Genomic DNA, 22891 nt, shown 5'->3' with positions numbered 1-22891 from the left:
TTTGGATGGCCTGCCAACAAGTCTTGAGGAAAGCTTACTGCATGATAGGCCCTTGGTAAAGGAGTGCCAGCCCCATTTTTGCAGATTGGAACATCAGGGCTGAGTTTCAGTTATTCTGATTCAAGGCAGCAGCTTTAGCAGTAAAGTAGGATAAGGGCATATTCCTGATGGCCCAAACCAGAAGAGCCTTTGGAAACTTAAATAAAAGCTGGTTTGATTAAGAAGATACATTTCACATCATCCTATAAATAAATAAATACCAAAGCAGGACAAAGTTGTGGCCTCTCCAGGATTAGGTAACTACACTTTCTAAGCAAGCAGTAGCAGAAAACAAACAGTTGATGAAGGTAAATCGGTGACCTGGAGAGGAGCCCAGGAAGGAAGGCTGCTGCATAGCTATTTAGCAGCCACATCAGTAAATCCAGGCTTCTGAGAGGCAGCACTGTAGATGTAACTGTAAAGGAGTGAATACCAGCAGAGGCATAGGACCATGAGATGGTCCTCTAGCAGCCAACTCTTCCCGGTAACCTGTAAACTATAACCTTTCCTAGGATCTATCTAATTATGACATAAGACAGTGCTTTCTTTCCCCCATTCTTAGTCTCCACTATTCTACATTGACCTTGGCACTGGCATTTTACCACCTTTCCAATTCTTACCGTTCCAAAATATTCATATCTACCAACAAATAATGAATGCAGGTGTTTAAAATGCATGTAGCTGGGGGCCTGGGTGGCTCAGTTAGTTAAGCATATGCCTTTGGCTCAGGTCATAATCCTGTGTCCTGGGATGGAGCCCCACATCTGACTGCAGAGCAGAGAGCCTGCTTCCTCTCTCCCTGCCTGCCGCTCCCCCTGCTTGTGTTCTCTCTCTCCCTCTGTCAAATAAATAAATAAAATCTTAAAATAAAATAAAATGTGTGTAGTGACTGCTTGCCTTACAAAATGAGACCAACCTTACAATTTAAACAAACTAGATAAATAAATAACAAAATAAATAAAAACTTTGAAGTGACAAAAAAGCCCACCCCCAAGAAAACTAGCCCCCCCACACACACACACACAGCAGCTCCTTTCATTGCCTGAAATTTAATCACCATGGATATGGATTGCTTAAATTAATCAGACTTTTCACTTTAAATGTAAATATAACTAACATTAATAAACAGTCCCCTGAACAGTATTGTAGAGCAGAACCCCTCTGTAGGCTACAAGTCAGATGTGAGATATTGATGGTGGGAAATTTCTCATATAATAGTAAAACATTTAAATCATTTTTAGCAATCATGTAAAAACTGACAACAGTTGAAGTTCTATTTTAGTGTTACCTTCTATGGCTTCCTGTGTAAACATCCTGAATTCAGAAATTGCTCTGGCAGGTAAGACTTTATGCCTACCACCTGCCACTAGAGGGGGCTTTGTCGAGGATATGCCACGTAGCACTTTCCCAAGGCGTTTGGTACAAGTATGGTCATTTTTAATGTTTGCCGTGACATGAAAAGATCACAACTATGATTCACTTTGGCATTTATTTATGTAGTGGCTGTTATCAACCATGTCATAAAATAAAGGACATTTTAAAATATAACACGAAAGAAAACAAAAAAAAATCTTAAAATAAAAATCAGTCCTTTAATTTGAGTAAACCTAGCATTAAGAAAAACTCACTACGTTGTCTTTACTTCTCTCATTTGCCTACGAGCCAAAAAGCTTCATCATTAGTCAGCATTGCTTTTGAAAAAAACCCTGGAAAGAGCTTATTTTAAAGAAGGCAATTAGAGATTAATATTGATTTAAAAGATGTGAGGAGAATCTATGTGGTATCTGTAGAACGTCTGTATTTCCGAATTGTATTTTGTGCAAACCAATATGCATTTCTTAACATCAACTGAGAATCAGAAGACAGTGGCCAAGGAGCATTTGGGGTTTGTTTCGAGGGGAACAACTTAACAAAAATACTAGTTACGCACCAGCAAGGTGCTAAGCATCCATAATTAATTAAAATGGTTTCTGTATTTGAGTTGCCCAGAGTAAAATAAACATGCAGCAAAATTAATGAGGTTAATGAGATAAGTGCTACAGTAGATGTATGTCCAAGATTTAGAGATAGCACAGAGAAATTTGTGATATAATCACCTGGGAGGAAGCTCTTGCTGTTTTTCTGAATCGTGGAGAAATTATAAAATGAACTCTGAAGAGGCCTCAGGTTTTCCAAGTCACTGACTCTCTTTACCTATAGGAGCACTTCTGGAAAAGTTGGGAGCCTTAATGCAAAAACTGTTTGCAAACTTAGATTATAAAATAACTATTATTCCTTTTTTTTTTACCTTTATATACTTGAGGAATAGTCTTTTTTCCTATTATCATTGAACTCCTATAGTGAGCCTTTACTGTTAAAAATGATTTATGCAAAGAATTTTGCTTGATTTCATGCAAATTTGGTTACATACTTTATGTTACATGCTTCATGTTACATACGTTTGCTATATACTTTATGTAGTGGAACCTTTAGACTAGAGCCTTCTTGCAATAAATGAAATTAAATGGGAGTTAACTTATAACTTAGTAAATTAAGTGAAAGTGCTAAGACTTCCTGCTCCCATGGCAATGAAGAAGTCAGGCTGAAAAGCTGTAGCCCAGACACCTCAGTAGAGACAAGAGCTTCTCTGGGCCATTGGTTTACTTCCTCTATGCTTTAGCTGTGAAAATGTGGCTTCAGATATTATCTGTTTTCATTATAATTATGCATGGTCCATGATTCACTGTCACTTGGAAACACACCTGCGGTTTGCTTTTAAAAATAGCATGAATCCATAGATTGAATAAAACCATGCCAGATGTTTATAATGGAAAACAATACATTAAAAAATACATTTTAAAAGAATACTCAGGTGCTCTGTTTTGACACTTTGGTATAACTTTTACATGTTACTCAATGACATCATGATGATTTATAATACCTTAGGAGATACATGAAATACTTCAATGTTCACAGAAAAAGAATTTTAATTTAAAAATAATGGCACAATTTTGCATGATAGGAAACCAATTTACCTTTTCCAGGAAATTTCACAATATGCTCTCATTATGAAAGCATACAGTTTTTCAGTAAAGTCACCCAAAAGGATATTTTCCTTCACGTGATTAATAACCAAGAATGATTCACGACATATACTGACAATTACTGATAGTCTGATAACCGCTAAGAAGCTGTTCTAAAGTCATAAGCCTCTATTCTTGCAGAGCATGTAACAGGTGTTCCCACTCCCTGTGTCCTTTGTATACACATTCATTCTGTATTCAAATCACAGAAGCAAGAGACAGGATAGGGTCTGTTACCTCACTGCTAATTTCCCTAGCAAATAAACCAGCAGCTGCTGGTCCATGAACCACGTTGCCACCAGGAACAGGGCATTATATGCAGGGACAGGATGCTTTCATGGAGTCCTTCAGCAGCACAGTTGGGGGCTTTCCTTCTCTTAGGTAAGGCACAGCATGAATTGTGTTTCAGCTTGTTGTTTGTTTTGTTTTGTTTTTAATTGTGAGCATAAGGTAAATATTTGCTCTAAGCTGTAGATTCACTCAGATAATTGAAGAACAGCTCAGAACCTTTTAAACAATAACACACTTTGTTCCAGCAAAGAGCAAGAACATTTAGGAGAAATGAGGTTTGATAAACAGATGATTGTGGTTTTCTTAGAACAGCAATTATTGTCAACAGCACTCATTAAGACCTTCTAAAAACCTAGTGAGGGGGATCCCTGGGAGACTCAGGGGTTTAGCCCAGGGTGTGATCCTGGGGTCCTGGGATCGAGTCCTGCAACAGGCTCCCTGCATGGAGACTGCTTCTTCCTCTGCCTGTGTCTCTGTGTCTCTCATGAATGAATAAAAAAATCCTTAAAAAAAAAAAAACTAATGAATTTCTTCTTTTTACAAACTTTACATATAGATTTCATAGCCTCTAATGCATTTTATTTTGGCAAATATTCACATAGGTCATGAATTTGTGACCGTTTTTAGTGAAACTCATAACAATTTATAAAAATGATTTTAATTAAAGTTATTATGATAAACTGCTTCATTTTAAATTACCTATCATGAAATGTGAGGAAAGGTGAGGTTTCAAAGTTACAAAAAACATTTTATACACAATAGGGAGAAAATGTGTTAAAATATTATTTCTCCAAAATATCGTTAGCCTTTCTCTTTGCCCAGTGGCTAGTCCTATTAACTATTTTTTTCTTAACTTTACTGTTTTCCTTTTATTCGTCTTTTCATTCTTAGAGTTTAAGAGTCTTTCTCTAACATTCCCATTGTTTTAATGTCATCTTTTTTTTTTCACCAGGTGTTCCCTTTCTCATTCTTCTTATTGATCAGTTTTAAAAATCAAGTTCCTTTCTTGCTTTGTCTATAATCAACAGATAGGGACTCAAAAAAGACTTTATTCTTTAAATTTTAAGAATGGATTAACTAAGCAATTTGTCTTAGCCTTTTGCAGTTTAGAGCCTCGCTTTCACTATCTTTTGTTATAGTTTTCATTGTAAATGCGATTATTATTCAAATTATATGTAACTATATATCCCACGTATTTTGAGGTGTTCAGTTTGTAAATTTTTCTAGAAAGTGTTTGAGTTTCCCATAGTTATGATTGCCCCAGAGTTGATGTTGTCAAATTCAAACCTATATAGATTTTTAGTTTTTGAGTTTTTAGAAAAAATCAACAATCACCATAACTGATGTTTTATCTTTGAGCATTTTTCTGGGCTCTGAAAGTATTCTGTGTCAGTGTCCCCACTTATTTTTAATTTTATAACAACGGGAATGCTGTCATTTAATAAGTAATATTTTTGAAATTGGCTTTAAGAAGAACTTAAAGACAATTTATTTGAGGAATTTGACTAAAATAAAATGTACAAAAGTACATAGAAATAGCATATTCCTTAAGTTATCCCTTAAGTCTTTCTTACGCAAATTCGCTTTTCTCCATTGATAGTATGTTGTAAAGACCGTATGTGATGTGGAAATCTTTTTGTCTTTAGAATATTAGAAACCTGACTGTTTTTCTTTTTTTTTGAAAAAAATCTTAAAATTTTTGAAGCCCAAAATATAGTTTTTAAAGTGTATTCAAAGCACAACATAATTTCTATTTTCCCTAAGGATACAGGAGTTTATTTTCAGTCAACAATAGTTGTGTTATGCTTGCTAATATCATACATGATAAAGGGGAAGTAAATGCCAACTATCTTGAGGTACAGCTAGAGGTCACTTTGTGAAGTTTGATGTTTATATTCAATACAGTGAAACTGGTCTAGGGAGTCTTTTGTTGCTGGAATATAGATAAATTTTACAATATGACTTCAAGTGTTTCCTAACACCAGACATTCCTTTATAGTGCTATTGTTAAACAGTTTAAGGAAGTCTCTAAAAGGGAGATTATTGCTATAATGTTGTACTTCAGATTATTAATGTTCCTCCAAGTTAACATAATGCCTTATATGCAAAAAGTCTATAAGGGTTTTTCTTTTTTGGGGAGGGGGTTCTTTTTTATATTTAAAAAGTAGGTGTTAGTGAATCTAATAATAAAATTGAATTTTATTTGAGTCCAATTATTTGGAATATCAAAAAGAAATTAAATTTCATCCATTTTTGATCATTTATTTTCCTAAGGTTTATTTGTTCATTCAGAGGTTGACTTTCTAAAATCAATAGCTTTAGTTCTTTAGGTTTTCTCATACAGCTAGAAAAGAAAGCTTGAAAAATTCTCAAAATGAAGGTAATTTTTTTAAGTTAATACACTACTGTATGACAGCATAGCTTCATCACATCAATAGTGCAAAATACAGCAATGGCAAAAGAGTGTGTTCTTAAGATGTACAGAAGGTATCCAATTATCTGTTTATTCACTAAAGTTCACTACAAGTAAGGATTACATCATATCAATAGGTTCTTTCCTACAAAATGAAAATATTTTAGTAGCTGAGATAAGACACTGTATAAAGAAAATTACATTCTTTGCTGATATTCTTATAACTTGCTATCTATAATTTATCTGATAAAATGGTATAGGCAATCTAAGGAAAAAGCTATTGTAATAGCTGCACTATCTCTGTCATATGTATATTTGAAAAACTACATATATTTGAAAAAATTAAATGATATGATTTCATATGATTTGATGTCATATATATTGAATGCATTCAGAGATATTGGTAGTGGTGTATTATTTAAGGCACAATTACATGACACAATTTCTAAAATAGCCCAAAGAACTAGTTCACACCCCGTAGACAATTATTATGACATATAAAATGTTATTTTCTTCTAAAATAGTTTCATTATTCCTGGGCTGCCATATTTGTATTGTATTTAACCATTTATTAAATAAAATTAGCTTCCCATAACTTCAGTCATAGACTCTCCAATTAGTCTTTTCATACTTAAGACTCAATATTCTGATTCAAGATCCCAAAGTCACCAACATTTTCTATTCTAGTCGTGCTAGCCCCCCATAGTAGTAAAGAGCCTCCCAACAATTTTCTGACTAATAAAATCTCAGTTATACTTTAAACTACAACTACAAAAAAAAAAAAAAAAAGAGTAGAGGAAAAACAGTTCTTCCCCTTTTCCAAAAAACAAAGCAAAATAAAAGGGGGGGGGGGGGAGAGACATAAATAAGGACTTCTGACTTTCCCAAACAAGAACTGATTGGCCAGAATTGCATTCAGGCGATCTATAACTACAACTCACTGTCAAAGTCAACTACCGAGTTTTAAGGCAGCAGCCATGCAGCTTTTTCCAGTGCATTCTCAAGACAATGATGTGGATTCCCACCATCCCTCAGAGTTCCTGAGCAAAAAAACACAGAATTTCCACCTTACTAAAGGACATCCAGGGATTGTAACGTAAGCAGACCAAAACCTGAGAGTCAATACTTCAAAATTCTCTGGGCCCTCTCAATTAAAAATGGGTCCTTCACCTTCAAATGTAAGATAGCTGCTACCCTGAGAAAAGCATCTAAGGATGTCAAGAACAAAATGTAAAGAGTAGGAAGACACTTAGACCTCATCTAATATTACCCTCCTTTCACACATGAGAAAACTGAGGTCCAGAGAATTAAAATGACTTATCTAAGGCCATTTACCTGGCCAATTGCTATTTTATCCCTAGTGTGTAAACTTTTACTAAAACCTTGCATTTCAGCTGATTTTTAACTTTATCAAAGTGTCAAATACAGAAATTTCTCTGCAAATTTAAAGATTAGGTTCCTAAAATCTCTTATTTCAAAGCAATTTGCAAGTGATGAATTTATGACTGAATGTTGAGAGTAGGACAAGGAAGTCCAAACCCAAGAGTGAACCATGAAACCTCATAAATACTTTCATATTCACTGGTATAAAAGGAGACAGCAACACACTTTATAAGTACAGTGAAAATTACATTTGATGTATCTCAAGTTACTGATCCTGGGTATTAAAAAAATGTTTTTGTTTCTCGCTTACCAGGATTATGTCAGGCACTTCCTACCCCCAACTTCAATGAAAAACATATAGATGCATGTTGTTTTGTACAGGTAACACATATGTTAAGAGGAATATTTTCCTTTTCTGGTCCCCCATCTAAATGCCCAGTGTCTTTCTCAATCTGTGACTTGAAGAACTTCACTTTCTTCTATTGGTCCCTATTTCACATATCACAGGCATTACTAGGTCTAGGTCCTAGATTTACTTTCTCTTTTTTTCTCTTAATGATTTCCTTGCAGAAACCACTACTCGTTTTCATAATCTACTTTCCCTCCTCTTTAGAATTCCCAGCACCAGTTCCTTCTTTTTCTAATGATTCAAACTAGGACCAACTACAAATATAACATTCTTACACTTGCCAGAAAAGAAAACAGAAGTAAATCCTCATACCTTTGTAACTCCTTTGTTATGGACCAAATCACTAAAATGAATGTGCAGGTACAACCCATTATCAGAAAAATAAATTATAAAATCCATCACAAATACAGAGTCCAAGGAGACTATAAGGCACATATTCATTTTGCCCATAGAGTTACCTAATTCTCAATTCATATAGTCAGTCTCAGGTTAGCACCTGGGAGTTCCTTCTCCTACTCACTTCCTGTGATCTTCATCTTTGTGCTTTCTCCTAAGTTTTCTAACTTGTCTGCCAGACCCAGGTCTCACTCTCTACCGACAGCTAACTAAGGACCAAAATGATGGAAATCTTTACCCTCATCTCCACCCTGGGAAGTAAGAGAGAGATTTACTTTTGGTAGAACTTGGTTCCTCATAGTAGCAGACCTACCTCTTTTAGTTTCTCCAAAGAAATCATTCACACAGACTTTTTTACCTTTCCTTTCCTAATATTGATGGCCTTTTTTTCCCCTAAGATTTTTATTTATTTATTTGAGAGAGAGAGAGCACGCGCACAAGCAGGAGGAGCTGCAGAGGGAGAGGGAGAAGCAGGCTCCTCACTGAGCAGGGAGCCTACAGACATGGGGCTCCCTCCCAGGACCCTGAGATCCTGACCTGAGGACCCTGGGATTATAACCTGAGCCGAAGGCAGACACTTAACTGACTGAGCCACCCAGACACCCCTATTGATGGCCTTTTATAACATCACTTAGACAAAGCTTAAAGACCTTCTTTCTAGTAGGGATGAAAAGGAAAAGCAATCAAAGAAAATAACCATTTTTATATGGGAAAATTGAAATTGTAAGATATCTCTATTTATGCCCAAATCTCTTTTCTTATCTAGGATTTTATTCCATATTCAGCTTCATCAAGTTTTCTCTTTCTAGTGGATCATTTTAGTAGCTACAAACATAATGTTCAGCATCCATCCAAAGGAACAGAGAAGAAAGAAAAGAACATTTTGGGATGCCTAGGTGGCTCAACAGTTGAGCATCTGCCTTCGGCTCAGGGCATGATCTTGGAGTCCCGGGATTGAGTCCCACATCAGGCTCCCTGCATGGAGCCTCCTTCACCCTCTGCCTATGTCTCTGCCTCTCTCTCTCTCTCTCTCTCTCTCTCTCTCTGTGTGTGTGTGTGTATGTGTCTCTTATGAATAAATAAATGAAGTTTAAAAAAAAGAAAAGAACATTTTTCTAGTTCCCATTTACAACAAAACTTCCCAGAAGAATTATCAATACTCACTGAATATAGTTTCTGTTCTTTCTTTTTTCCCTCACTGTTCAAAATACTTCACATTTAAATTCCTGCCATTCTTTCCTTCACTATTTCAAATGTTCATATGCTGTCAGTAGTATATTGCTCCCTTTTAAAATGAAGATATCAAAACACATAGCTTTTAATTTAGGATTCCAGCAACATGGTAGTCTGAACTAAGGAAGATCCTCTTCTTAATTGCAAATACTAGAAGTGCTAAATAAAATTTTAATATATGTATCATGGCTCAAGGTAAAAGTGTGGAAATCTCCAGGGGCCAGAGAATAAGAAGAAACCTGCATACATAGCAGTGACTACATGGGCCCAAACAACACAGGTAGGTAGGAGGCTGGGAGCCAGGGCCATGCTTTGAGCAGAGCTCTATGCCCTAAGGCCCTCCTGGCTCTCATTCTCTCCTAAACCCACATTAATCAGGCTTTCATCCCCAGTATATCTTTTCAATATTACCTCTTTGATGTCAAATGGGCACTCAAATGAACATGTCCAAAATTAACTCCTACTCTGCCTCACAAAAATATATTGTTCCCAGGCTTCCCCATGGTTAATTTCTTAGTTGGCATCCATTCTTCCAGTTGATCACGTTAACAACCTTGGAATCATTCTTGACTCTTCTTTGATTCTTGTATTTCACGTGAGTGTGTCATCAAATCCTATTAGCATCTCAGCCTTTCTCATAATATCTTTACTACCACACTGGTCTATAGTACAAACATCTCTTGCCTACTTTACTGCAGTCACCTCCTCAGTGGTCTCCCTGCTCCTGCTTTTGTCCCTAAGTTCTATTCTCACAGTTGCTAGATTATACAAAAAAAAAAAAAAATTAAGAAGAAAGATTATATCCCTCTCTGCTCACAAAACTCCAGTTTCACCCCCCATATCACTCAGTGTAAAACTGCCAAAAGATTTGCCATGATCCTAAGATATTGCCTCATCTCTCCCCAGCCACCTTGCTGACCTCATGTCTTAACACTCTCTTCCCCCTCCTCCCCTCTGCTCCCTCTACTTCTGCCTCTTGCTATTCCTCAAACACACCAACCAGATTCACGTTTCTGGGCAAGAATGACTGATCATGAATCCTAATGATCTAATGCCACTCTCCTTGGGATATTTCCATGTGACAAGCCTTTGGCTAAAGGGGAAAACTTCTAATAATGGACTAGTAAGCCATTGCAGAAGACTTTGGAGGGATATTCTGAAGAGGAAGTAGCTTCTCAAGTTTCTAGAATCACAGAGTTTAATTAGGATACGATATGATTCAAACACAATTTCATAATTTTTAGGTTTCATTGGACTTTAGAACTAATAATCTTTCCCAGTTCTCCTTTTCCCATTATTCTTTAACAGTCATAGATAATAACTTCTGCTTTTCCTTTTCATCTTGACTTTAAAGAAGCCATTGAATCAACATAGTCTTTGGGTGGAGTTTTTAAAATACAGAAGGTTTCAGAGACAAATATTTACCTGTACAGGTCCTAGAATGGTCAGTACCTAGAAGCCTCTCTTCTTTGCAAGCATTATCGCCAGATCAAATTCTGTCTTTATTGCCCCTTAGGTTGTGAAATGTGGCTCAGGGTCATTATGACTTTCCTTTCCTTCATAGCAGGTGCTTGCTCAGGGCTGAAAGTGGCAGTGCCCTCACATACCGTTCATGGTATCAGGGGTCAGGCCCTCTACCTTCCCGTGCACTATGGATTCCACACTCCAGCATCAGACATCCAGATCATATGGCTGTTTGAGAGAACCCACACGATGCCCAAATACTTACTGAGCTCCGTGAACAAGTCTGTGGTTCCTGATTTGGAATACCAACACAAGTTCACCATGATGCCACCCAATGCATCTCTGCTCATCAACCCACTGCAGTTCACTGATGAAGGCAATTACATTGTGAAGGTCAACATTCAGGGAAATGGAACTCTATCAGCTAGCCAGAAGATCCAAGTGACCGTTGATGGTGAGTCCACTATAAGTGACATGGACAGCTGGGTAGCATGGCAATTAGTAACAGCTCAGGAGATTAAACCACCTGGGCTTTAGGTACTGGCTCTGTAACTTTGGGCAGATTAACTAACCCAAAGCCTAAGTGTCTCAAGGCACAAATACATTATCTATCTCATGAGGCTTTCTGAAGATTAAATAATACACACATGTAAAGTATATGCATAGTAAAAAAAAAAAAGTATATGCATAGTGCCCAACTAAAGATAATCAAGCAATAAGCAGAACTTATTATTTGTTTTCCTGGAAACTATCAAGGATAAAGTTGCTGATACAATAAGATAGAAGAAATTTTATTTTCTCAATATCAGAACATACCTTGGGAAGAGCCCTGTTTTTGTCACATGAATACTTTTATTTTGATACACTGTTTGGGGGAGGATGAGACTTGCTCCAGGACTGTACTGAAGGAGCCATGGAAGTTGCTGGAAATGTCCTCTGGGGGAATATGGAGTCAGCTGAATTTCATACATTTATTTTCCTTATTGAGGTATATAAGTAGCATTCCTGCAATGTATTATGTCCAAATCCCAACATCTGATTTTTCCCCTAAAGCCTGACTATTTAACAGGTTACTACTTAAAATTTCCTCCAATTTAGCAGATACCAACTCCATTCCATCAGTTGCTCAGGGCAAAACTTTGCCATTACCATTGACCCTCTCTCACACCCCATCCAGTTCACAGGTTATCACTGTCAGCTTTACCTTCAAAATGCAGAGTTCAGGCACTTCTTTCCACTCCCTCTACTGCCCGTCTCAACCCTACCACCAGCTCTGGCCTGGACTATCCCTAGTAGCCACCACCTGACCTCCCTGCTTCTACTCCTGCCTCCCGCAGCCTTAAATTCTGCGATTGCTTTCTATCCCATTTAGTACTCTGTTAGCCAGAGTACTAACAATGTCCTACAAGGCCCCACATGATCCCTTTCGGCATACCCAGCATCTGTCTGACTCCGTTTCCTACCTCCCTTCCCCCTCACTCATTCTGTTCTGACCATACTGCCCTCCTGGCTTTTCCTACAACAGATCAAACACACTTATACCTCAGGGCCTTTGATTAAGTCTACCTAGACTCCTTTTCTCCTAGATAGTAGCATTGTTTCCTCCCCTATTTCCTTTAGGTCTCAGACAAAATGTCACTTTATCTACCAAAGTCTTCCTGATTGCCTTATAAAGTATAACCTCAATCCCCCAAAAACAGAGAGAGAAAGAAAGAGAGAGAGAGAGAGACATGGAGAGAGAGATTCCCCCAAACAGAAAGAGAGAGAGAGAGGGAAAAAAAAGAGAGTTACTATCTATCTTGAGTTCTGCTTTATTCTTTTCACAGAACTTATTTCCACCAAGGTATCATATATTTTTATTTGATTATTTTTCTCTCCCCCACTTAGAATAAGAGTTTCGTGGGAGCAGGGACTTTGTATTGTTTACTGCTTTGTCCTCAGCACTTAAAAGCTGATGCTGAACTTTAGTAGGCATTCAGTGTGTGTGTGGAGTAAATGAGTAGACAGCAGAAAGACTGAGAGGAGCAAAAGCACAGGATGTGGAAGCAGATGCCTACACAGCAACTATGAAAAGAGAAAAGGAGAAAATGTTAATGAATTTCTCCCAGGTAGTATCCTACCTCTCCCCAAAACTAACTGGAATATTCCATTGCAGGTTAATATATCGTAAAATTGGATCTGTTTGGGGAAATGCAACTAAAATGTTTTAATAGGTGTTTAGGGCCTATGCAAAATATCTTCCTGGGAAACTTCCACATGTGAGTCACACTGTTTAAGGCAGCCTGTTCTGATTGGTTCTCCCCATAGAAGACCTTTGACATTACTTATTTGACTTATCTCATACCACATCTGTTTCTACACAGAGATATTTGAAACATAAGCTTTTCCTGTGTAATAAATGTACACAACTTATTTTTCTTTTTAAATCACAATAATATACACAAAAGCTACACATCCTTTGTTCTTGCCAGGGACTCTAAAGGATTAAATTGAATGGACAAGTTGATTATACCCATCTTAAGAAAAAACTGGAGGCTTCAGAACTACTTAGGTCCCTTGCAAATTATTTCAATTTACTTTCTCCTTACTTTTCATTCTCTTCTATAGTCTCTGGGCTGAAGGACTGGATCTGTTTATTTCCCAATGCACATATTTCCATGTGAGAAAATGTGTGCATGAGTCAAGAGGAATTTACCTCAGAGAAGCATCAACCCCAATTTAAAGCTCAATAGGAAATTGAAATCTAAATATTGGAACCAATCATTTCTCACTTATATATCATCTCACCCTCTCTGAGTCCTGTGAAGATGCATAGAAGATTATTAAACATATATCTCTCCAAAATGCAGCAGAGAAACATTGCTAGATATAAAGCCCTCTTCATTTTATCACTGACTGCTGTGTAACTCTTTATCAAACAAAGCCAAGAACTTCAAAGATTAATGAAGTTTCCTGAAAATATTTGTGGATACTTATATAATTCCAACTACGACCCAATAATTTTACATTTAAGGCTCAGGGAAGAAATATTTACTCATTCTTGTAAATTTGTTCATTTGACAGATAACATCATGTGCCAGATTCATGACATAAAACTATTTTTCCATGACTTGAAGTTCCAACAGGAATTACTACTGGGTTTGTCTTTTATATCTCCAATGGGATAAAGCTGCAATGACACATTTATCCTGTTTTGAAATTGAGTCAGTGTTGAAATGTAGACCTTGGTTTGTAAAGTGACTAACATAATGTTGCATGGCAATTGAAACATATCACTAGTTCATTTATATAGAAAAAGAAATGTAAGTGGTGAAAATGTGATTATCTAAAACTTTCCCTTAATATTTCCTGAGTATAATATATATGAGCTATATATTTTACAGATGGTGGATAAAAATTTAGGTTCATCTAACCCAAACAGCTATTCTTGGGACATTAAAACAAATCAAGAGAGGGGAATACCATGTAAACTTTGCCCATGAGCATATACCTTTATGGTGTGGGAGAAAGTACAATAAACAGGAAATAAGATAATACACTAACTGCATTATCTATAAACTAAAGGTTTTCATTAGAAAATCCTTGAAGAATACATTCTAGAATATAAATGATATTTTTATATTTTGTTATTTTGCATTTTCCATTAATTATTTTTTATTGGTATTTAATTATTTTCTGAACTGTCTACATCTATAAAAATGTAAAATTTTAGAGTCATTTCCCCAGGTTTTGATATGTGAAAGACCACACAGACTTGTATTATAATTCCATGGTAGCAAAAATCATTTCTATCTCTTTTGATATTGCAGATCCTGTCACAAAACCAGTGGTACAGACTCAGCCTTCCTCTGGAGCTGTGGAGTATGTGGGGAACATGACCCTGACATGCCTCGTAGAAGGAGGGACCCGGCTGGTTTATCAGTGGCTAAAAAACGAAAGGCCTGTCCACTCCAGCTCCACCACCTCTTTTTCTCTGCAAAACAATACCCTTCATATTGCTCCAGTGACCAAAGAAGACATAGGGAATTACAGTTGCCTGGTGAAGAATCCTGTCAGTGAGATGGAAAGTGACATCATTATGCCTACCATATATTGTAAGTTTTTAAAATATATATATATTCATGACTTTTGTTCTGGGAAATTTACACAAGGGTGTTCACAGATAATATCAACACAAACTCATTTGTTTTTACATTATTGTAGTACAGTATTAGTTGCAATTATGCTTCCTACACACTGTCTTTGTCATGAAATGTAACTAGTAGCACAATCCTATTTCTTGAAGAATAAGTTGAAATACCAGCCATGGGCCTTTTAGGATACATCTTCTGACTTGGTCAGTTGTGTGACCTTATATCCAGTGGAAAGTAGGAACCTCAATTTTAAGAACCCAGAACCATGCAAAGGCACTAACCTTTCATTGAATCTTGAAACTAGAAGCTATTCTATAGTTAAACAGAAGTGAGAATATGTGCCCAATAAAATGTATGAAATACAATGTCATAAATACCATAGGGAAGTGAACAAAGGACCATAGTGGCTAGGAACAAGAATTCCAGAGCCAGGGGGGCCTGGGTTCAAATCTTACCTCTCTGTGCCTCGGTTTTTCCATCCATATAGTGGTTATAATACCATTATAATACCAGATAATACCTACTTCATAGAGTTACTGTGAGGAGTAAATCTGTTACTACATGTAAATTGCCCAGAACAGTGACTGACCCATAGTAAGTACTCTATAACTGTTTGCCATTATTATCACTATAATGTTATAAAGCTATGGAAATTCAGAGAAGGAAAACATTACTTCTTGCATTATTGCAGAAAGTAATATTTGAGATGAATCTTGAACAATGAGTATTATTGGGGCAAGTAGCAATGTCCAGAAAAACCATTTCAGGCAATAGGGACAGCAGGAACCCAAACACAAAGCAGAGGTCAAAGTTTAGGCCAATGGTCCAGTTTAGTTAGAGTGTAGGATACAGCAAGGGATGTGGTAGACTAGATAGTCAGATAGATACATTTGAGGTGAATCATGGAGAACTTTAAACACCAAGCATTATGTGGTAAACAATGAGGAAAAATTGTTTTTTTAAACAAAAGTTCAAATAAAAAAGTCTAGTCTTTTATAAGCTAATACTTGTACACACATAGTCTAGGCTAAATAAAAAAATGTTTGTCAAGAGAGCACGTTTTCAAGATAGATCACAAACGTCATACAGATATAGAAATGGTATATATAAGAGAGGGAAAAAGGGAAGTAATATTTATTTTATTAACCAACAATACAGAAAGGAAAAGTCACCAATTTTGAACTATATACAGTGATTAAACATATTTAAGAGCAATTTGAGAATATTTTGTTCTGAAAATTAATCCTCCACATAAAAAAGACTTCATATGTTGTATAATTCATTTTTTGGTGTAGGGGAACCAAAGAGGATTAATTCCTAGTCCAACGTAGTCCAGAATTCATTGTCTCAGAGATGAACCATTCCCTTCATGTAGAAACAGAAGAAATTGTATGAAAAAGTGCCATAGAAGGAGGAAATTACAGTTTTTCACCAAGAAACACCAAAAACATCACACACTGCAAGCAATTTACTTGAGATTTCTTACAGTCATTAATTACACTGTGTTTAACAATGTCATTATTTTTATAGCAGAATTTTTAGCTATATTTTTATAGTTTAATGTAATTTTATATTCAGATGACATTATGAAAATACTGCCTTAATGCACAGACTGAGAAACAGATTCACAAAGAGAGTATAAACTGTGTCTATCTGCATGACTAACATTGTATTGGAGTGAAATATTCAGATTTGGTGCAGTCTTTTTATAAGTGTAGTTATCTTCTTGACTGAATAAGTTTATTCTGACATGAATTAACACTTCCATTCAACTGCAAGTAGCACAAGACCTAAGCATTGAAGTTATTGAAACAGTGAAAAAAAAAATGAGCAGGCAAAGTGAATCAAACCTAGGGCTATGTAGATACATCTTTACGTTATTCTTTATTACTTGGTCTAAATGGTTTACGTTCACATAGAAGGGACAAAACGCAAAACAAGGTATTAAAGCAGCCGGATATCATCTCCTGAATATTAAGCCAAAGGAACCATCATTCAGTATGGTGAGAGACAGCAGGAAGGGAGCTTGTGCTGGAGCATGCCTTATTAAGTGATGATCTTTTGTTTTAACAACATTAAATTCTAGTTAATATCATGTCATTTGGGGAATGCAGTGGAGAACACAGTGGTTATTAGCATGAGTTGAAAATTGAGACTGCCTGAGCTAAAGCTTTGGTTCTGCCTTTAGCAGTATATGCAAGAGACCCCCTTTTTGTGCATCAATGTCGTCATCTCCTTATCTCCACTGTCCTTGGTATAAGGTTCATGCCTGTCTCAAGAGGGCTGGGCAGGGGATCCCTGGGTGGCTCAGTGGTTTAGGGCCTGCCTTCAGCCCAGGGCGTGATCCTGGGGTTCTGGGATCGAGTCCCACATCGGGCTCCCTGCATGGAGCCTGCTTCTCCCTCTGTGTCTCTCATGAATAAATAAATAAAATCTTTTTAAAAAAAAGAGCCCTGGGGAGGATTAGGTGAGATTTATGAATAAAGAAGCCAGTGAGTGGCACATAGGAAGAACTCAATGATCTTAGTTCTTCCCTCCCCCGCCATACACCTTTTTTTTTTCTTGCTTGCTTTTTTTCCTGTGAGCCAAATCTAGACTGATATAATTGGGAATATGGCAGCAAGAAATTATGGAGAGCCTGGATCATTTAGAAGATGACTGCAAAATGAAAACTGAAAGAATGCCTTGAGAAGAACATTTTACTTCCCGAACACAATCAGTAGTTAACATACTTTATTTTGTTTACTTGAAAATACTTTCTTTACATGAATTCTTTTTTATATCTCTCTGTCTCTACATCTATTTGCCTATCTTTAAACTCTAGCCATAGATTTAAACAAAAAATTCCTGGGGGAAATTGCATGAACAAATACAGGTACATGAGAGTATCATTTGCATCTTTAAATATACTTTTATTTGGCTATATAGTTTATTTTAATTGGACAAAGTGAGAATAAGACTTTTCTCTCTTTCTTCCTTTCTCTTTATGCCTTTCTTTTTTTTCTTTCTTTCTTTCTTTCTTTCTTTCTTTCTTTCTTTCTTTCTTTTTAGAGAGAGAGCGTGTATGCATGTGTGTGTGCACAAGAGGGAGGGGGAGGGGCAGAGGGACAGGGAGAGGGAGAATCTTAAGCAGACTCCATGCCTAGCACAGAGCCTGACTAGGGGCTCAGTGTCACAACCCCGAGAACATGACCTGAGCTTAAGTCAAGTTAAACACTTAACTGACTGAGCCACCTAGGCACCCCTAATTTTTCTTTTAACATGCACAAGTTCAAGCCCCAATATCATTATTATCATAGAATGTGGTGATACACAGTATGTAAAGAATAAAAATGAGGGAAAAAACCATAACCACACCTATAAATGTTAAATAATATAAATGTTAAATGTTAAACCTTTAAATTCCTAAGTCTTCTTTCTTATCCAGTGTTATTTTAAAGAATGAAAATATCCTCATCTGAATAAATTCAGATTTCACAGAATATGTCTTCTATCATCGACTAAACATTTTTCTTTACATTCTTTTAGAAATAGTCTATGGCAGTCTTACAGAGAAACATCAGTCATGAGTAAAGACTAATGGTAGATAGTAGGAAGAAGAACATTTAGAAAATTTACAAATTTATGTTCCATTTACTCATTGTAAAGATGAATTATGTAGACAGTTTAACAACGACTGTTACTCTTACAAAGTGGTAATTGTGAATATAGTATTAATTTACATTCTTGACTATTTTTACATTCAAATGCAAAGCTTTTAGTCAACAATCTCATCTTACCTTCATTCATTCACTTATTCACTCATAGTTTATTTGATTCAAAAATCAAACATCATGGTCTGGTTTGTGCTAAACAATTATTTATCACATAGCATACAGAAGCATAACCCAGACTCATTAAGTTTTTTCAGACTCATTGATTTTTACATTTTTCATTCTATTGCTATTTTAGCCCTGTTGTTTGTTCTTGGTTTGGGTTTGGGTTTGGGTTTGGGTTTGGTTTAATTTGGGGTTATAATAATTAAATAAAATATATAATGTGAAAATTGGTCATTTATCCTATGATGTGGCATCAACATTTTTGCAATCTTTATCATTCTATACAAATTGGGCATTTGTGCCTTGGTTGATGTTCCCACTTCTCTTTCTTCACCTGGCAACACCCTCCTCTTCCTTCATAGTATCATCTTCTCCAGGAAGCTTATCTATCCCTACCTTGTCTCAGCTCTTCAGTATGACTAAGAGGTTTGCTGTGCTCCTATATACCTTCTTTCCTAGTACTATCTGCACTAGAGTCTTTCTACTCATAAGCATCTCAACCCCAAATTGAAGCTCTACATCATTCATCTTTGTATCCCTAGAGCAATACTTGACACGGATTAAGAGTTCAATACAGGTTTCTTGAACTTGACTAAAATGGAACAGATGATCTTCATATCCCTTTCAGATTCCAGTGTTACTTAGTGATGCTATAGTGATGTTAAATTCCTATTATAAGATGACAGTTTCTTAATTATAGTACTTTGGCCTTTAGTTTTATTTTTTGTTTTTGTTTTAGTTTCTGCTCTTTAGCAGAGTTCCTCAATAAAAATGTCATATTCCAATATTCCTCCATGGAGGTCCACATCATAATTTAGAATTTCAGCATAAATCAACAATTCTGTTTTCCTAAGGCACTGTTTCTGTGATAGCTTCCTTCATGAAAGCAGGAATTATTTTTTTTTTATTTTGGCAGAAAAAGTTTAACAGAATCTATCAAGACTGGTCATGTATGTTTGAGGTTATGATGTCATAACCTAGTTATGGACTTGTTTGGAATATAACATCAAGTTGGTAATTCAGACAAATTCCTACTTATAATCCATGAAATGTATATGCCTTCTAGCTCCGTTGTAAATAATAACCCAGTAACCACTGCATTTTGTGTGCAACATATGGTACTGCTGCAGGGAAGTACTCTAAGTGATAAAAATTAAAGAAAAAAAAAGGTCATTCACAGTAAATACTTACCATCTGCTCCCAAGCAGGGTGGCAAGCAGCATCATGATGGAAATTTCGGTACTGTTCCCGCCCAGCCATAAATTGTTAAAGAGAACAGATGATATGTGATTTTACAAGTCACATAGTAAACAGCCATTTCTGAGGCAAAGGGTTTATTTCAATTGGGAGTTTTCTTACCACAGGAAAGAAACTGGACCAAAATCCAAAGTTAAAGTAGAAACATCCTTCTGCTTTCATTTTTAATGTAAGAGGCCACACTAGTGAATCACTCCAAATGTCTTCAATTGGATTGCGCATTCTCATGAATAACGCGTTAGGCTGCACCTCAAAGTAAAAGAGGGTCCGACTGGATTGCTACAAAGGAAACATCATAGTGTAGTAAGAAAAAAAAACATTGTAAGCAGTAGAGAGAGAGAGAGAGAGAGAAAGTAGAAATAAAGGAAAGAAGGAGATAGATGTGTGTGAGAGGAAGAGAGTAGTATAGAAAATTGAAAGACCATATACTGAAATACAGATATTCAGTTCTTCAAATGGTAAAAATACAAGAGTTTTCTTTCCATCTTCGTGATTCTCTAAATTTCATGGTTTCCTGCAATGAACATGTATTTCTTACATAATCAGATAAAGTGTGTTACATTTTAAGAAATCATATCAGAAGCGAGGAACTTAAATGCTTCAAGGTGTTAGGCTCCAAGACCTGGAAGAAATGTTTCCCACAGCGGCTGTGAAAGTTTGAGGGATATTGAGGCTAACTCTGAAGAGCCAGATTTCCACATAATTAAGATGGAGGAGAAAAGTTTATGCCCATTATGAAACTCAACAAATAGGGAAGTAGCAAAATCAAAATATGCATACATATAGGGAAGATAAGCTAAGACTCCTTTCTTTAGAAGCACGTTTTATTTTTAACAAGAGCAATATTACTAACTTAGGTAATCAACCTTATTCACCAAGCTTGGCTGTGACTGTGGGCTTACTTTAAAAATTCCAAAATGGAAGAATTACTACTTTTGAGAATACTCCATCATGTTGCAGGGTCCTAAGGCAATTCCAATTGAGGAGTTCTCAAAAAGTTTTGAATAAGGTCAGCAGACTGAAAAGAATATTACTTATTTTAATATGTATCAAATTATCAAGCAATTTGTTTTTATAGTCACATTCTGTAAATCCAGTGAAAGACAGAGACTTAAACTGAATGACTGTATTTTTATGACCACACTTCTCTTGTTTATCACTACTTGCAGAAAAGCTCTCTCAGACTTTAATTTTTGTGCACAGACTCAGATCTCTTGTTGTTCCAAACTTCAGTTGATTCCTTCTTTTGGTTTCCCACTATGTGAACCATAACTTGTACCTGGCAGTTGGTGGTCTTTGCTTCCTTAAATGTTCTGTCAGCTTCTGTCAATGCTGACAACTTGAAAGGACCCCACTGCTCCCTGGGAGAACAGCCACAGAAATCATGTCTATGACACTCGGATTCCCTCATGATGCCTAGAACACTATTTTGCACACAGTAACATCTCAGTATTGATTTTGGTTGGCTTAGTGGAATTCAGAATAAGAGGGTTCCAAGTAGCACACAACTCTGAAAGAGTGGTTTTTCCCAGAGAATGTATCATAGCCTGGAATGAGAGAGCCATATGACAGGGTTCTAGTACAGCTAATAAAGTGCTGGATAGGGCATTTATTTCACTTTAATCTTCTATCTCCTGTTCTTGAATACTTCAAATTTGAAGGTACTAACTTCTATATTTGCCTTCTGAAATCAGGATCATCTCCTGTATACATATTAATGTAAATCTATAGGTTTCCTGTAGATGTTTGTGTCTTTAGGAAGCAAATATGCGTAATGTTCATGTTCCCTTGTTAAATATCATTTATTGTTTTGTATCTCAGTTTCTGCTTCATCTTAGGAAATGTGTTTCCGCAATGGTAGATTAGTCAGAAAATGCTGACATAAAAGAAAACTCTGGGAACAAATTTAAGGTTGGCTTGCCAGTATCCAAAATAGCTTTAGCATGGCATCAATCTTTCAAACGTATTTCAAAGGGAGAAAGAACTTTGGCAACCATTCCTGTGGTCAACCTTTTTATAGTAAAGGTGAGGAAAGTGAGACCTAAAAGTTTGAATGACTTCTGAAGAACACTTGACTAATTACTGACAAAATCAGGATTTAATGTAGTTATAACTGATAATGACTACTATGTAATCATTACATCTTATTATTCCATATAATGAACAATGAATTATCAGTACTTTTATTTTTTTTATTTTTTTAAGATTTTATTTATTTATTTATGAGAGACACACAGAGAAAGGCAGAGACATAGGCAGATGGAGAAGCAGACTCCCTGCAGGGAGCCTGATACAGGACTCCATCCCAGGACCCTGGGATCACAACTTAAGCCAAAGTTAGAAACTCAACCACTGAGCCACCCAGGTGCCCCTCATCAGTACTTTAAAAAGAAAATCAGAACCTTTGAGATCAGGTTATTACTGAGCAAATCATCCATAGCCTTTTCCATTTTATTAATTCCTTGAGAGGAGGAACTGTATCTTACACATTTTTCGCTCATATTAAGTATATTGTCTAATAGTATCTCTCAAACAAGAATTTTTTTATTTATTACTTGACTGAGTACAGAATTAATATATAATTAGACAATTTTATTGTAGAGCTAATACTATAGTTACACAATAAGGAACTATTCTAATATAGAAAATTATACCACATACATTTTGGGGGAGGTAATTAGAATGATCAAATGCATGTATTATAGAGTTCCAACTCTGCTATATAAAAGCTATGGACCATGGGAAAACTAATTTTTTAAATGTTTTTCCTTCATCTTATAATGGAAATAATAGCATTTACCTCATGTGGTTGCTTTAAAGATTAAATGTGGTTGTCTGTGTAAGCACTTAAAGTGACTTCATATAGAAAGTAGCCAATTGATGTTGGTTGATGATGATCAGTTGAAAACTGAACACAATCTTGTCTAACATGATTGGAGATTTATCAATACATTAATTACTCAAAAGCTTAACACACAGTTAATAGTGTCTCT

General features: G+C 36.1%; 1 protein-coding gene across 6 annotated transcripts in view; it reads left to right on the top strand.

Moving 5' to 3' along the window:
* HEPACAM2 (HEPACAM family member 2) overlaps positions 1–22891 on the top strand; it is a 48815-nt gene that overhangs the window by 3171 nt on the left and 22753 nt on the right. For 2 of the 6 annotated variants that reach the window (XM_072764279.1, XM_072764278.1), the window contains exons 2-3: positions 10791–11144; positions 14500–14784. In XM_072764279.1, the coding sequence (XP_072620380.1) occupies positions 10940–11144; positions 14500–14784 (490 nt within the window). In that variant the 5' untranslated portion in view covers positions 10791–10939. Of the gene's footprint in view, positions 1–3341; positions 3483–10790; positions 11145–14499; positions 14785–22891 lie in introns of those variants that run through there. The other 4 variants (XM_072764277.1, XM_026003766.2, XM_026003765.2 and 1 more) reach the window with 4 other exon arrangements.

This window comes from Vulpes vulpes, chromosome 7, assembly GCF_048418805.1.
Source record: "Vulpes vulpes isolate BD-2025 chromosome 7, VulVul3, whole genome shotgun sequence".
In the NCBI taxonomy this organism is placed as follows: domain Eukaryota; kingdom Metazoa; phylum Chordata; class Mammalia; order Carnivora; family Canidae; genus Vulpes; species Vulpes vulpes.
This window is presented reverse-complemented; position numbering and strand designations above follow the sequence as displayed.